This window comes from Perca flavescens, chromosome 4, assembly GCF_004354835.1.
Source record: "Perca flavescens isolate YP-PL-M2 chromosome 4, PFLA_1.0, whole genome shotgun sequence".
In the NCBI taxonomy this organism is placed as follows: domain Eukaryota; kingdom Metazoa; phylum Chordata; class Actinopteri; order Perciformes; family Percidae; genus Perca; species Perca flavescens.
The window spans coordinates 25,024,402-25,042,247 of NC_041334.1; the positions used below are offsets into that span (position 1 = coordinate 25,024,402).

General features: G+C 41.2%; 1 protein-coding gene across 4 annotated transcripts; it reads right to left on the minus strand.

Annotated features, from left to right (window-relative positions):
• Positions 1-579: 579 nt before the first annotated feature.
• LOC114554285 (sodium-dependent neutral amino acid transporter SLC6A17) lies at positions 580-15,930 on the minus strand. Of its 4 annotated transcripts, none has more exons than XM_028576021.1 (12): positions 15,878-15,930; positions 10,950-11,410; positions 8,852-9,009; positions 7,794-7,920; positions 6,038-6,219; positions 5,838-5,948; positions 5,513-5,754; positions 4,245-4,437; positions 3,934-4,126; positions 3,531-3,690; positions 3,216-3,378; positions 580-2,479 (listed from the first exon to the last, which is right to left on the minus strand). In XM_028576021.1, the coding sequence occupies exons 2-12, from the start codon at positions 11,230-11,232 to the stop codon at positions 2,072-2,074; spliced, it is 2,220 nt and encodes a 739-aa protein (XP_028431822.1). In that variant the 5' UTR covers positions 11,233-11,410; positions 15,878-15,930; the 3' UTR covers positions 580-2,071. The 4 variants fall into 4 exon arrangements, with proteins under 4 accessions (XP_028431822.1, XP_028431824.1, XP_028431821.1 ...); XM_028576023.1 differs by lacking the exon at positions 15,878-15,930 and adding an exon at positions 15,615-15,799 and having other exon boundaries at positions 10,950-11,240; XM_028576020.1 differs by lacking the exon at positions 15,878-15,930 and adding an exon at positions 15,615-15,799.
• Positions 15,931-17,846: the final 1,916 nt, after the last annotated feature.

A 17,846-nucleotide genomic window follows, 5' to 3' on the forward strand; every position in this document is an offset into this window, starting at 1 on the left:
GGTGATATTCCATACAACATTTCAAATTTGAGAGATATCCTGTCAGGCAGACCACTAAAGCTAAAGTGGGTACAGGTGAGTGGGCACAGCCAGAAGAATACACAGCTCATCATAGACACAACAGAGAACTAGCTGCCACCCATAAAAGACTACTCTGCACATCACACATCACCTTTACCTCCAAGCAGCATTTTCACATTCCACAACAAGAATTAGCTACACAAACTACAAAATATATACCTCTTTAAATATACAATTTGAATAAGCATCACACAAGATGAAAATATACTGGTCATTTTTTAAAGATAACGCTTTGTTGTTCATCACACCTACATACACTGCAAATATACAGGAATATAAATATAGTCCATTTAATTGTTAACACCATGGCTTAGAATATTGTGATAAAAAAATAAATAAAGGTATCCCCTTCCATGTAACAGGAACTTGAATGTGCTTGAACTTTTTGCACAACTATTCACTACAAAAATGAATCAGGTTCAGGTAATATATGTCCATCTTACTAATGTTACCCGTTCAGACTGGTTTAACATGGAGTCAAAGATCTTCATCACAAAGGATCCGTAATGAGGTTTATTATTCCACAAATATACAGAAACAGTGTGCATGTGTGCAATTGAGCATATGTGCGAGATTAATATTCCATTACTTGGATATCTGTTCCATAAATTCCTCAATCTTTGCTGGATTTCATATTCATTATGTTTTTGGTCCATATTGAACATAGTTTGTGCTGCAATAGAAATGTATATTGCTTACTCATTGTGTGGGACATATTCAACAGCAGCAAGTATTTCAATTGCACGTGTGCATAAAGCTTCAAAACTATACGTCAACAATTAAGGTTATTAATTTAACTGTGCACAATAATTGTGTAAAATCTCTTTGTGCTTTTGTAGCATTATAGGAAGAACATTAAAAATGCATTAAGCGAGGAATAGGCATGTGTTTCAACTTCACATCAACAAGCTGTACTTTCTGTCACTGAAGAATTTGAATGTTTTATGTTTCAGTCTCATGAGCTTAAAACAAGCTCTTTGTAGTTCACTTTCAACACAACTCAGCATATCCTTTCTTAATACTTAAACATAAATACATACATTTCAAGTGCTTTGTTGTCTACAATTTACTCAGGAGGGGAAACTAAAACGAGTGATTTTCACATGTTATAATGTGTGTGTAACAGATGATGAGAATGTGGCTTTAGAACATAAATAATATCCTATATCTATGTTATTATACTGCATACCACTGTTTACAGATACACAATACTGGCTACATGAAAAACACAGCAGGGAATGGAACATAGATGGATGTCTTTAGAGCAGCCTTAAGCATAGTTTACAATACACAGAGCTCTGTGAAAACAGATCTACACAATGAGAAGTGTTTTCTAGCTAAAACATAAAAAACAGAGGTGCTTGTGTAGATGTACTGTATATGTACTTACTGAAACCACTGCATAAGAAAAACTTAGACTGTATGGCACGCAGTACCACTACGGAGGACAGGCTTAAAACCTTAAAATAATAAACTCACATTCGTCTTGGCTCTCTGTGCCAGTGAAAACCAGTTCAACCAGCAGGACCACACCGACTCCACTACATTCACTTCAATTCAGATCCCCTGCTCTGTGCAGATGGGGATGTGCATTAACATTAAACTGTGTGTGTGGGAGGGGGGGGGTTATGTCTGCTGAGGATCCTTATACTAAGTCAAAGAAAAGAGACTCACAGAACTTCATCTTAAGCACATAAATCCTGTGATGTTATATACAGAATAGATATAGACTTACAGTGTGTCACTGTCAGTCTCACCCTGATTTCAGTGTTAAGAGTGAATTTTGTCTTTTTTTCCCATCCTGCTGCAGGTGGTTCCTTGGTATTATTTTGGAAAGCGTGTGTTCAGATAAATTGGGCGGCTACATACAGTTTTTGGTGTTAGTCGGGCAGTGGTGGGGATTCTCGACGCTGCAGTGACCCTCGGTGGAGACTTTATGGCTGGAAGGTAAACTGTGCTACTGGGTGTCAGAGGTGTGTTTGGACAGCAGTCAAGAGTCAGAGTCTGGCGTGGCGGGCGTGGTCGGTGTAGTCGGTGTGGTGGGGCTGATGGCAGCGTTCTGGTAGCTCGTACCATAGCAGCTGTTTGGAGACAGGGAGTTGGCATCCAGGGTCTTGGTCCCTCCTGGAGTCAGGTAGGCCTTATGTGCTGGTGCTGATGAAGGCGCCTCGCCAGGCTTGGCGCCGAGGATGAACCTGGCCTCGTCCTGCTCCTCCAGGTTGGACATGTCCTTCATCATGGTTTTACGGTAGGAGACAGACAGCTTGTTGGAGCCGTCTGACATCAGGTTTAAGCGACGGGCGATAAAGACAACAGGGAGAGGAAGCATGGCCACGATAATGAGAGCGAAGCACATGGCCAGTGCCCATGGGGGATAGCTCTGGAAGCGTTCCTGAGCCTGCAGACACGAACAGAGGGTTTAGTGATTATGTACAATCCAAAGAAAAATGTTTTCTCTAAATGAAGAGGAGCATAAGAGTTAAACATATTTGCCTTTATTTACAAATTGTAATAGAGATAAGCATGTTGTTTTGTTGTGTAATTGAAAATGCTTTTTGCCATGCTAGCTGCATGGCTCTAGGGTAGGGTGACCCGATGTCCCCGTTTTCAGGGCACAGTCCCTGTTTTTGGTGGCTTGTCCCCAGAAATGTCCTTGTTTCTAAGTATGTGTTAAAAAAAATAAACAGACTGCAAAGGGAAATCATATTTTCCGTGGCAAGAAAGACTGGGCAAGAGCCTACCTGTTGATGTTTCAATCGGTTTGTGCTTGTCTTTTTCACAACAGTTACCTAGTAACAGTAACTGGAAATGTCCCAGGTTGTGATTTCAGAAATCTGGTCACCTTACTCTAGGGGTGACAATGTCAATCTGGTGGACGGTCAGCCCACCACTTTGGTTTAGGCTGAAATATCTTAACAACTATTGGATGGATTGCCGTGTCATTTATAACACATACACGCACGCACGCACGCACGCACGCACGCACGCACGCACGCACGCACACACACACACACACACACACACACACACACACACACACACACACACACACACACACACACACACACACACACACACACACACACACACACACACACACACACACACACACACACACACACAGAGTGACTGACCAGCTCTTCAACCCAGGCATTGTATCCTGGTGGGCTGATGGCCATCTCTATCACAGTGGCTGAGATGAGCACAATGAGACACAGAGGGGAGACGTACTTCCACAAGTAGAAATAGATTATACATGGTCGGAAACCCAACATGTCCTCCAGATCCTGCATGAACCTGATGGAGGAAAGAACAACAAAAACAGTAATGATCATATCTCTTTGTACAGTTTTACGCTTATTTAAATTTCCTTTGCTCCAGTTTTATTTCTATATTTCAAATTTGAGCGTGATGAATTGCAGACATGCACATAAATCCTACAGTTGTACCTTTTTGTGCCGTAAATCCAAGCGACGGACAGATTCTCCAGGATGACCACTACTGTGAGAGGCAGTCCGGCAGAGTAATCATCAAACATGGTGACAAAGTAATTCCCTGAGCGTTGAACGAACAACAGGCCACAGAAGAAGGCCACAATGCAGCAACACACTGAAACAAACCCAGAGAACAAAAAAAAGAGTGCTCCTTGAGAGGAAAATATTAGATTTTAGTCTAATAGATGAGAATATGGAAAATAAAGGGTTTTATAGGCAGTAAGCTGTTTTATTTATGTGTGTTTTGCATTCCGTACACTCTGAGCAATAATACAAAGCCTAATACGGTGATGAGTAAGGGGTTTCAACTACTATATACTATATATTAGCATAAAGTGTCCTGTCAGTGGGGGGTTACCTGTGAAAAGCTCCTTCTGGACCTTGTATGCGTCGAGGACAGGTGTGGTGATGCCGGTCATAGTGCCGATCATGCTGCCCAGACCGAGGTTGATGAGCATGAAGAAGAACATGACAGACCAGAACGGAGACCCTGGGAAATGGGTCATGGCTTCTGTGAAGGCGATGAAGGCCAGGCCAGTGCCCTGGACAGACTGCAGAGAGACGGTAAGAGGACTGAAATCAAGTAACAGACTGACTGAGGTGTGAAAAGAGTCGAATACAGAACGTGCTATGGATTTGGCTTTATCTGGACTGTTGCTAAAGACTCACCTTGTTAAGCTCGTCCTCCAGGAGACAAGGCTCCAGACCCAGCTGGGCGAAGCCGCCCTCTTTAACCGCCTTGATGACCCCGTACATTTCAGCGTAGTCTGATGTGGTGAGATGGGAGAAGTTTACATGTGGAGGGATGAGATCGTGGCTCAGGACGTCAGAGTTGAGGTATCCCAGGATCTTCTCTGCATTCCTACAGAGATAAAAGAATCACAATCAACTTTATTGGTCAAGTATGTTGACATATCGTAGGAATTTAAGTCTGGTTCTGAGTCCCTCTCAACAGTGCAGAGAACACATTTACAGGATGATACAGATACAGACATACACCTAAACAAATATATTAAGCAAACTTAAACATGTATATATTATATACAGGCAAGAGCTGGATGCCATTATATCTATTTAAAGTTTAGATTGTTATGTACTGTATACAGGTAGTGGAATAAATACTGTATGAATAATAAGTTACGCTACTTACAAAGGTGTTTTTTTAAAGATACATTTTTGGGCTTTTCTGCCTTTATTTGACAGGACAGCTAGATGAGAAAGGGGAAAGAGGGGGAAAGAGGGGGAAGACATGCAGAAAATCGTCACAGGTCGGATTCGAACCCTGGACCTCTGCATCGAGGTATAGACCTCCAAGTATATGTGCGCCTACGCTGCCCACTGACCAACCCGGCCACACAAAGGTGGTTTTATGTGCATATATTGAGAGTGTATGTACAGTAGCCTACAGTATATGTAGTCTGTTTTTACTTGAGTATGACTATTTTAAAGACAATTTCATACATTTTCATTAACCTAATTTCTGTACTCTCATGATGTTTTTTTATTTTCTGTATGTAGTGAACATTTTTGGTTTATCTACGCAACAATTGTTAACAAACAAATGGCTGAGACGGTCAAGCGATTTTTAATTTTTTTTGTCTTAAAAATTGTTTGCATACAGAATGGTGCTGAAAGGGATACTTTGCCGATTTATAATCCAGCTCGGTGTCATCTTTGTGTGGGCAGTGTTTTTCGATGAACAGTGTTTGGCTACCCTCCGTGGCACCAGTGCACGAAGAAGTGGAGCAGTGGAGGTCTGCCGAGATCCACCCGATGTTTCATGCCGTCTTTCACGTCATCTGGATGAGCAGGGAGCTACGTGGACTAGCACCACAGAAGGAAGCTAAACACACTGCCCACACTGCCATGACACAGAGCTGGATTTAAATCAGCAACATATATTTTTAAGTAAATAGTGTCTGCAGGTATGAACTTACTCTACGACACACTTTTCATTCATGATGTTGGCCTTGAAGCCCAGCACGGCAAACACCACCAGCGTGGCCAGAATGGAAGTGAGAAAGTTGATGAGAGAGACGAGCACGGCATCAAAATGGCAGTTATTATCGATCTTATTGTAACTAGAGAAGGCTATGACTCCTCCAAACCCCAGACCCAGGGCAAAGAAGACCTGGGTGGCTGCCTCCCTCCACACTTGGGGCTCCAGCATCTTCTCCAACTGTGAGATGGAGAGAGAAAGTCAGACTTTTGCGCATTTTCCAACATAACTGATAAAAAATACTGGGAGGAAGAAAGTCTCACCTTGGGAGTGAACATGTGAGCAATGCCATCCACTGATCCCTTCAGCATTAAACCTCTGACCAGGAAACAGAACAGCACCACATATGGAAAAAGGGAGCTGAAGTACATCACCTGTGAAAGTGGAAAAGGGAAAACATACATTCAGGAAAGAGAAACCGGTGGTCTTCTTTATATTTTTCTTTCATCAAGCAATCTACTACCTTCCCAGAGGACGCAATCCCTCTGATGACGGCGAGGCAGACGATGATCCAGGCCACCAGCAGAGACAGGGTCATTTTTATGTTAAGGCCGCCGCTCTCTGCGATGGTGCTGGTGATGTTCAGTGTCTGACGGTACCAGAAGTAGGTCGTGGCTGAGCTTTTGTCACACTCCGGCTCCACAACTGTATTGTGTAGACAGAAGGAGATGGAGCTTTAGTTTAGGTGATAATGAAAGAGAAATGGGTGTGAAGATGCAGTAGGGAGGTTTGGATGTCGCAGAGAGTGCAGAAGGAGAAAAATAATGAGTGTTTGTACAGGGTCAATATCTCAATTCTCGGCTGGTTTACACCTCTCACACGTAAAGGGAGCTAAACAAGGTCATCTGTGTGCTTAGTATGCAAAGCATGAACCTCCAATTCACAACAACTGATTTTTTATTTTTTTACAGTTCACACAGTATTCTCATGTATATATATATATATATATATATATATATATATAGGCTACTCTGTGTGAGTTTAGAGTCAGCAGTGTTGGGATTCTCCACATAATATTACAGGATGGTGCAGATTCATGCGGATTCACAAACAGACACATAAACACATACAGGTGTGGGGAAAGCTCTTTATAGATGTATGACAATCTAAATCTGATGAAATCAAGATGGCCTCTGCTAAATTAAGGTTCCATCATGATGCTTTGTCTGTCCCACAGGATACAGAACGTATGAGAAGCACACAGACAGCAAAATGTTTTACACTCGGCTGCTGTTCTTCAGTCTGAATCTCTGCTCCCCATCTTCCTGTCAGCAGCCTCAGCCTTAGTGAGTCATACGTCATGCTGAGTGTTTCTTGGCTGCCTCTAATCAAATGAACTCCATAGTGTTTTAATCTGGATTATGCCCGTGAAGTTGTGACAGAAAATTGTAAGGAAGTTAACGCAATCTGTCTGATCTGATGCTTACTAGGTGTGTCAACATGCTGAGGCTGCAAATGTAATCCTAAAGCTTGTAACATGTCTGCATTTAGCTTGTGCTAAAATGTGCGCCAACTCTAGCCACTTTCAAATCTAAATTACAGTAAAAACTCTCATGTTTTTCTTTACCTTTGATTGATTGATTCCTCTGCTGCACTTGTATTTCCTTTACTAAATCTGTGGCAACTTGTTTCTGACATTATCTTTCTTGTCTATGATTTCTAGCTATGCGAGCAGCATGGCTCTATGGATGGAAATGTCATTTGGTCTGAATATATAACGAAATATCTCAACAAGCATTGGATGAATTGCCATTCAATTTTGAATTTTGATGAATCCTACTGACTATGGTGACCCCCTGACTTTTCGTTTTGTGCCATAAGGTTGACATTTTGTTTTTTTAGTAAAATATTTCTTACAAAACTAATGATTAATTCCCATCAACTGCAGCTGCACTTTGTGTTTAGTGCTAATTAGCATATGTTAGCATTGTCTTTGTGAGCATGTTAGCATTCTGAGATTGGCATTTAGCTCAAAGCATTGCTGTGTCTAAGTACAGCCTCAGAGCCACTAGCAGGGCTGTAGAATGTTTTGCTATTTGTTATTTTTAATTTCATTTTAATCAATGTCAAACTCTATTTTTCTCTTTATTGTGTTTTTTAATGTTGTTCAAACACATTCATTTGCTTTATGCAAACCACCTTACAGTACATCACCTCTGTGTTTAATATGTGGTACACATATACCTTCCCTTGTCTGTTTAGTATTTAATGTCACTCACTGGCAAGTGTCCCATTCCTTCTGATTGGACACTCGCTCCATGGAAGAGGATACTGGAAGGACTGGAAGAAATAGAAGATGCTCCAGCCGATGATCACATTATAGTAGAGACCCACAAAGCCACACACCTGGATGGATGGATGGATAGATAGATAGATAGATTGTTACCAATACATTACAGTAACAGAAATGATCAATATAAGCTGTCACATTTCATACCTCCACTAAATTGTATAATAAGATCTGTACAGCGTGAGAAAAACATGCAAATGAGGCAGCATGCTTTGTGCATGTCCCATGTTGCTGTCAGTCTTCTGAGCAGTCTTGCCAGCCAGGACATTCACAAGCTAAATAAGGCTGAGGAAAGCATAAATAATTAAAGCGCTCTCTATTCAACACTGATCTTCTACGAGATATTTATAGCTACTTCTGCGCCAGTCGTGCAACTCTAAAGAAAGGCTACCTTTCCCTTTCAAGCATGTCAATACCTCCTATAAACCGACGAGAGCCTGAGGCAGTGTGAAGGCTGTTGTGGTGAGTCCAGATGTTCCTGTAACTTTATCCTGCTTATTGCCATAGCAGTTTCATGGTTGTTACATGCTATAAACATGCAAGGCACACAAAACAACATACTTCATTTGAATTAGTTGGGGATCAAATTATTATTTGTCTCTTAGATAGATAGATAGATAGATAGATAGATAGATAGAGATAGATAGATAGATAGATAGATAGATAGATGGTTTGCTCATCAAGACAAAAGGCATAGTATGATCATGTTTTTTAATCCTTATACTTGTGCCCATACAGTATAGCAGATGTTCTTCTGTTTTAACTACAGGCTTTGGCAGCTGTTCCCCTTTTACAACCTCCCTGATTCTAATCAGAGGAACCACACCGTTTCTCTCTACTTCGCTGCTGTCAAACTGCTTTTCCGAGGCGACATAAAGCCTTTACAGTGCACTAAAGAAATTGTTGTCAAGTCTATGTTTTAGGCTTACAGCTATAGAGCTGATAGATGATGCTGAAAATAAAAATATGTGCTTCCCCCCCACTTACCATCAGGCTGGACATTCCTATCCCACCCAGACTGGGACAGACGTAGTTCCAGACCCCGATGCTCCCACGTCGGATCTTCTGACCCACAGCCAGCTCCAAGAAGAAGAGTGGGATGCCGATGAGGAGGAGGAGGATGAAGTAGGGAACCAAATAGGCACCTGAAAAACAGGGAACAGGGCTTAAACTGCACATTCTATGAAGCATTTCAAGGCAAGTGTGTCAATTTGTACAGTTACAAAAATGGAGACATATATCTCAGACAGATTAATAGATGTAGAAAAACAACAGTGTCTTTAATTTTATCTTTTGTCATTGAATTTGTCTGACAATTGGCACAAGTATTTTCCTAAAGAATAATAAAGGAAACTAATTCACTAATAAAAGAGACTAAGAAGAGTGGACTATTTACAATTTAATCTTTGACTTGAAATAAAGTCAAATTGACATTACCATATTGCTGCAGATGTTCAGCTTTTGCTGACAAGAGAACTTTCCTTGTTTATTTTTTTTATTTATTTAGTAAATCAGATGTTTTGAGGCTGTGGTGCGGCTTGTATTAGACTGCATCCAGTTTTTAATATTGTCTACCTCATTTACATGCAGAGGACCGAAAGTTTCTAATACTTTTGGTCCTCTGCATGTAAATGACCACAGAAATGAATCAGCACCTTTTTGAAAGAGTGGTATGTTGTATTATAAGGACTGGGCCACATTACACAGGCTTTAAAAAAAAAAAGTGCAAATATACTGGTTTGTTCCTTTAACAATGTGAGTATAAACATAAAAGCAGAAACATTTGTACAGAAGTTCAACAACTTTGCAACAGTTTAACTTGCAAAATGTGATTCAGTGAGATGTATGTACCTAACCCAACACCCAGCTCCTCTCAAACTTAAGGTCCTTGACTTTACTGATGAATATTCTTTGAATTTCATTTTCATTTTGATGGAAGTCTAAATTTGGCACTTTGCAGCTTAATCCATAGAGACATAATCAGGATGCAACTTTGCTTTGTAAAGGGTGAGTCATTATCTGAGACTTATAGTAGGGAAACACATACTACTAATAATACATCAAAAGAAGGAATTACATACAGTGGCACACACATTTGATAGTGGGTGGAGTAATGCGGCAGAAAGAGAAGAGAGGGGGCTCAAAAGAGTGTAAAAGTAAAAATAAAATGTAGTGAGGAGTTGGAGCCTTTGCCAGGATTTCCAAATCCATCCTATCACCAGCATAAAAATGTGTCAACGAAGGGGAAAACGATAGAGGATGTCATGAAAGACATGACGAGGAAAGAAATAACATAACTGAGAGAAGCCCACACAGCAATATTTCCACAGAAACTACACAGACTTTTCTGTAATTGGCTGCCAGACAGACACTTACGGAGTGAAAAATGGCCGTTCGTCAGGTCACATAATTGTCTGGGATGCTACTGTATCTATAAGCAATAAATCCTGCCTATACTGTATATGCAGTTATTCAGACAAAGGCAGTAATGCAGCAAACACAACAACATAAAAGACTTGGATCAATGTGAGCAGTAACATGTCTATCAATCCATGATGACACAGTGTTTTCCTACCTAAACTCAGGTTTCCACAGTGTACGCCTCCGATTACAAGCACAAGAATAAATCCTCATCACTATTACATTTTTTACCAGAGTATCAGTGGGGCCTGATCTGCCCTGTCGACAGTAGTAATCAATTGTGCAGCTATATTTAGACCTGGCTTTTTCCAGCACAATACAGCTGCTCTATTGGCATTTCTGTCCTGAAAGGAAGAGCCACTGTTGCTGCGTCCGGAGCTTAGCGCCGCCCAAGACGTATGTGTGGTGTAGCCAGACCTTACTCTACAGCGCTGTGGAGATAGGTCTGGCAATGCAAGACTATATTGTCACTATCAGAAAGAGTCATGGTAACATCCTTCCACTGTCGGCTTTTAAGCCAAAATAAAGTTACTGAGTTTAAAAACCTTTTAAAAAAATGAAAAGGAACTGTAGTAAATGTCTACTTTGACAATAAATGTGATCATTCACTTGGTTGACTGTGCCTTGTGCAACACTGCAGGTTGGACTAATGCAAGTGACTCACCTCCTCCATTTTTCTGGCACAGGTAAGGGAAGCGCCACACGTTCCCCAGGCCTACAGAGAAGCCCACCTGGGCCAATATGTACTGCAGTTTGCTGTTCCAGGCGGGGCGTCCATCGTCTTCGGGCACCTCTATCTGCGGGACCTTTTTCCCGGTGGCCCCTATGACGTTCAGGGAGCTGCTCTTGTAGTCCAGCGGCTCCTCGTGTGCGAGCAGGTCAGCCACCGACTCTGTGACGTGCTCATTGCTCTGCTCACGCTGCGTCACCTTGCTGTTCTTAGGCATCAGGGAGGCTGAGGGTGGGGAAGGGGGTGGGGGTGGAGAGAGAAAGAGAGAGCGAGACAGAGTCTGATGGGAACAGAATGAGGTGATACAGGCGGAAAGTGGAGAAGAGGTGGGATGGATGTAGCTATAGGAGAGATGCTGAGGAGTGACAGCTAGATTTCAGGTCTGGGCCTCAGTCCTGCAGTAGAAAAAAACAGAAAGGTCAAATAGAAAATTGTGTTTCAAGGACATCATCAAAAATTTAAACGTAATAATTTTCTATTATTGGACAAAAATCCCATAAATAGTCTCCATTTTAAATAAATGAATGTCAGGTTTGTGCCCTTGTCAAGGCTTATTTAATGTACAGTAATTCTAAGCTTCCTTTTCCTGGCTGTGATCCTTAAATAACACTTCACACAGTTGCTGACACAATTATTCCTCCATTTAGCGCGTGGTTAGGCTTGTAATTAGACACATGGATTGTAAGACATAGTTATGACTCTCCAGAGTCATGAAGGATGTCAACATAAAGACAGGAGACCATTCATCACACCTGTGTGTTAACTTAACCCGATTATTTTAACAAAAACTCAGCAGGGAATTAAACAGACCACAGATCTTTGTCGCTCATGCAATGTTTTTGAATCCAAAAAAATTCTCAATCCTGCAAATTGTTCTGCAAAGCTTAACTTTAGTGAAGCTTTTTCCCTCTGTAAATCCCCTAATCCTCTGAAGCCTTGCTGCAACATCCCGCCTCACCCCTCTTTCAGAGAGTGGTTGGTTCGACCTAAACGTAATGGAGGAAGTGAACATGATGCTTTGGATGAAGTGCCGTCATGTGTTCTCTTGATCCACATCACAAGCCCCCTGTGCAGGCTCATTACTTATTGAGTGGGTCGTTTCTCTACTATAAAAATCTGCCGTCCACTGACATGCAAAACTGCAAAGCTTGAGTTATTTGAACACTGTTTCACATGCAGAGGAAAAGATAGATAAAACAAACAACAGACTATGAATAGAGACTATCTCACAATTTTTTATTTTCTGTGTTGGGAGTGGCTGATCAAATCACCAAAGTCCTGTCAAAGCAGAAAGAAAATGTATGACAAAGGGAGCCAGTAGAGAACTGGGGCTGAATGAAGATGCTGCAGATGCTGAGTGTGATGCAACAGCAATGATACGCACGAGTCTTCATCGTCACAATCACTGCTTACATCAGCCTAAACAAACGTAACTGTAACTACCAGCAAACTCCACGCAGTCTCATAGCTCCTGTCAGTGAAACATGCCAGAAACCTGCTTTCCTTGTTTCTGTATTTTTCATCCCACAGCAGATTTCCTCCTCTGTGCATGTCAAGATGAGCCTGTGATGCAATAATCCACGGCCATTTCACAAGTGTTCATAATCCTGCGTGCATTAACTGTAAAGCCCCCAGTGCTGCCTTTCTGTCTTGTCATTCAATCCCATCCTACAGTATACAAGACACGTAATATCAATCAGCGGCTGCATCATCCAGCCAACGCTGAGAAATGAAAACACCCAATGAATAATCCTGCTGGAAAAAAAAAACACTGATGCTAAGAGTCTTTGGGTGTGCTTGCAATGTTTTCTCTCTCCTGTGTCGATCATGGTTTTGTCTTTCGAAAATCTACATTTTCAGTACTGAGATAAAAACTGAAAAATTGTATTAGGCCTACCTATGATTATATAACCTGCACGAATATCTGCCTGATTTTTGTTGCCTATTCAGAGATTCTGCGTAACTTTCTTCATAACAAGGTAAAGCATGCACATATTCAGGGTATTTCTTTAACACCACATACTGTACACCACTTCTACTAAGCGACTTGGACTTACATCGACACCAGATGGTGCAATATAGAGTCATTTTCTGTATAACAATGATGTTGTTTTATTTAGGAAATAATGTCTGCCTTAATGTACAGGACAGCGGTTTGTCATGCAGCTGTCTTGTGACTCCATGTTCTTAGACATGATACTGGATACTAGCCTCGTGAGACCGTCCTGATCTCGCAAGCTCCAGTTTTCCACTCGCAGATCAGTCTGGCATCTTGGGATAGAGAAAATTTGGAGCCGTTAGCCAAACGACCGGGCCAATCAGCGTTGGTTTTGAGGTGGGTTAGGTGGTGATTGACAGATGGTTTATCCAATCAGCTAACCAGTATTTTCAGACAGCGGTCCGGGAACCTGAAATGGTGCCTTTTATTCCTAAATTCTCGTTACACAAACGCCAAATCTCCTTTACCGACATGTTGCTTGCTTGCTGAGCTAACGAGCTATGCTTTGCCTGCAGCAGCACGGGCGGGCTTGTGGTTGTATTTTCATACGCTTCGTGGATCTGATTGGTTGATTTGGCCCCGTCTATCACCAACATAGGTGATAGACAGATGGTTCATCCAATCAGCTAACCAGTATTTCCGCCCCTTCCCAAAAGTTCTCCAACGGAAAGTTCCCAGATGGACATGCCGAGCAAATGCGAAGCAATCCATCTGGCGGAGTCAGGTTAACTGGATGTACCAAACTGGAGTGAAACTAACATTTATTTTCATTGTTGATTAATCTGCAGATTATATATTTGATTCATATATAAAACGTCAGAAAAAAAAATAAAGCAATATCTGTCACAAATAAGCCTAAAGCCAAAGTTGATGTCTTCACATTGTTTTGTCCAACCAACAGGTCAAAACCCAAAGATATCCTGTCACATATATGACAAAGAAAAGCAGCAATGGAATACGGAATAATATGGAGCCATGGGACATGGGGGATCTTTTTTCTTCTGGTGCGCACAAGAAAGTTTTTTGTGCGCACCAGAAGAAAAAAAATCACGAGAAACCAATCTGAGTACTGGTCAGAATGGCATGCGAGGAGGAGGTAGTCATCTTCCTGAAAACGCAACAAATGTCCCTGATAGTGTCATCAACAAACTTAAAGATGATAAGCTAACTGTTAACCGATTTCAAGCTGTGAATGGGAAATAACTTTAGCCACGTAATGTTAGCAGTACCTCGTTAACATCATTTTGCTAGCCCTTGATTGGTTTCCTGTGAGCACGAGATACTTGAGATCCTGCTCACAAGAAAGTTTCTCCTGCGTGCCAATAAATAAATAAAATTCCCCATGTCCCTTTAGGGCCTGTGTAACTTGATTATTGCCACCCAAGCTTGTTTTTGTAAATAAATCCCTGTTAAAGGTGCAGTAGGTAAGACTTATAAAACTAACTTTCTGTCATATTTGCTGAAACTGACCCTATGTTCGAGTAGAACTACATCAAGCATGTAATTAAAAAAAAAAATAATCTGGCTCCACTGGCACCACCTACAGCCTGTAGTGCGATTTGCTAAAAATCCACCGCTGCCTGTTCAGATGCTCCAATCAGGGCGTGTCTAACTGCGTGTCAATCACTGCTCATGCACACACATTCATTCTTCCTTGTGGGGGGAGGGGCTTAGGAGAACGTTTTGGGCTTTAGCAGAAAGGTGGGGGGGAGGGACTGAGAAGTTGTTGATGTTCACATTTTTTGGCTAAATCCTGGATCTTCCCAATCCTACCTACAGCACCTTTAAGAAATCATACTGGTAACTTCCCACCAAGTAACTGACTGACCACTAACTGTGAACACACTACTGTTTTCACTGTCAGACAAGTTCTATTTAAATAGATAGTAATGAGATTTCCTCTACTTCCTCTAAAACAATATAAATAATGGAATGTAAACCGCAGATTCTGCAGTTATCAGCTTCAGTAGCCTAATCAGTCCTGTTTAAATGTCAAACACTTGTTTGCCTTGATTTACCAGCCTCTTTTACAAGTCTGACCCACAGTTAGTGGTAAACTAAATCTCTGAAGCCTTTAACAACCAACTTATTTAATACTTTAGCCGGCCCATTAGATCTCAGAACGCTAAGAAACAAATGACCGGGACCAGTGTAAATCTAAAGACATTGATTTGAACAGAGCGACTGCAGGTCGCGTAAACCTCGTGGATGCCCTCACTAAGCAACAACACAGATCACTCATTGTTAACACCAGGTGACCCATCTGGTGCTGATGCCGATAGCCCAGTGTTTTCATCTCTGATCTTCCTACCCATCACGAGTGAGGCGACGACTTTGTAAACATGCACAATCAAGGTCAAAGACGATTATTCTCTGACCTCTGCTCTGTGTAAACTAGAGCATATTTCAGTGACGATGCAAATTGCACACGGACTTCACACGAAGCTGCGTTGTAGCCATAAAACAAAGCGATTAAAACTATTTTCCAGCTGTCTGTGAACTTTCTTTTTTTGTTTTGTTTTTAAAGCCAGGTGATAAACACCTAAGAAGAAGAAAGCTGCACAGTGAGGGGATGTTAGGAAAAAAAAAAGCTTTCTCACCGTGAGTCTCTAGTAGAGATCAACAATATCCAGGGTTTATGATGAACGCAGGAAATGTGTAGAGATGCATGAATACATCCGCCGGGCAGCAGCTGTGTGTCGGTATGGTACTGACTGACGCTCGCAGGACTACTGGAGGACGGAGGATCACATGCTGCTGCTCTGGCTACAATTTAACATGCAGGGTGGAGAGTCCCGGGCGCACCGTGACGCACAAAGTGCTGCTCATGATCAACAATGACAAATGATCACCTGCCACTCACTTTTTGTTTGAGACTTCCGCACATATCGTAGCATCTGTGCACGAGAAGGTGGGATGCTGAGAGGAAAAAACGGGATTTGTCAAGGTTATCCACTCCTACCTGAGGAAGTGATGGTGTGACGCAGCTTTCGTCATTTCAATTGATAAAACATTTAAGCCATTTAACACTGGCCTGTCAGGATGGAGGACCCCCCCACGCACACATAAAAACACACACGCTTTTCTAAAGGTAACAAAAATAGTGTTGAGGTTTTGTTGGCAACGCCCCAAAAACAGCTAAAACAGTGAGGCTTTTGGTTTGACAATCAACAATGAATAAGCATTAATATATGAACAATAAAAGAAGGACATTTTGCACTTGAAGAAGAGCAATTGTGTTATTACCTTCTACCAGTAATTCAATTCAATTCAAAGCACTTTATTTGTCCCCAAGGGACAATTTTAAAAGGGCACATTACAGTAGCTTATCTCAGCATTCCAAGGAACAATGGACAAAATCAACAACATAAGCAGCACGCATACTGTACATCAACCCACAAACATAATCCACAGCCACACTGCACAACCCACACACTACATACTACATACCACATGTCATCATTCATCAATGTAAGACTACACTTAGTAAATATTATAAAATAATATAGTAAAATAATATAATAATGCTCGTGATGATTTATTGCATGACAATAATGACTATGTATGTCCTATGACATGTAGGATTATAATAATGTTGCAGAAATAATGTTGTACATGTAGTGGGCCAAGGTGGAGCTAATTTTAGCCACTTTATTTGGATAGTTCAATCTATGATTGCATCAAACTTCATAAACTTATCATACAGTATGTGTTGAATGTAAAAGCGCCTTCATCTAAAAAATGACACTACAGCTGTCAAATAAATGTAGTGGAGTAGAAGTGCAAAGTAGAACATGAAAATACTCAAGTAAAGTACAAGTACTTTGAAATTGTACTGAAGTACATTCATTGAGTTAATGGACATATTTACTCTTTAACCATTGCCTTCTACTTACTGTTAACACAAGAATTACATCAACATAAAAGTCTGTTTTTCCTTTTGGACATAAATCCATTATCTGAGATAATATAATTTAAATTTAATTCTCTTCACATATGACTTCACTCTAATAATCTCTGACTAACAGCTATATCTCCCTGATCAAACTTTGGACTTGCACTGGGTGGTCATTTCTCTATTAAACATTGGACATGCAACACGACTGCAGCAGACACAGTCACCCAGGGGACCATAAATCATGCACCACCCGCCAGAATATTCTTTAACACCACCGAGATATATTATCGAGTGGCTATTTTTTATCCTGTCCTGACCGTATGGATTTATTTCATCCTCCGTTCCCACACGTCTGCCTCCTTGGTCGTCTTAATCAGATACCCTCACTTGCCTCTTGATTTTTCTATTCATCTGCATCATTATCAAACACATGTATCATTATGCAGTTTGGTCTAAGTGATGATACAGAACATAGGGGAGTAAACATGGAATAAGTGGCTTTAAATGTTGTGAGGACAAAATTCTGTTTAACAAGCATTAATACAGTTTGAACTGTCCCTTAAATTAGACATGACCTCTACAGTACATTTGACTCACAGCTTGTGTCTACTCTCTTTATTAGTGAAGCCTTGCAGTAGGATGCTGTTGTAGCATCCTAGACAAGCTCAGGTTCTGATCTGTGTTTAGTATTTCTACTGCTGATGTTTGCTGGTGACGCTTTTGATGCACCTTCTTCGAGCTGACTGCTGGGAGCAGTTGCCACAGCAACCTCAGGATCACATAACAGATCATCTCTGCACTCTCTTTTCTGCATTCCTCCCTCCATAATTGCTTAATACTATACAATTGGAGAACAACAAAATGCATTTAAAATATCCACAAACATGTGTGACCTAAACTTACAATATAGTCTCTGAGGTTTCTGTGGGATCTT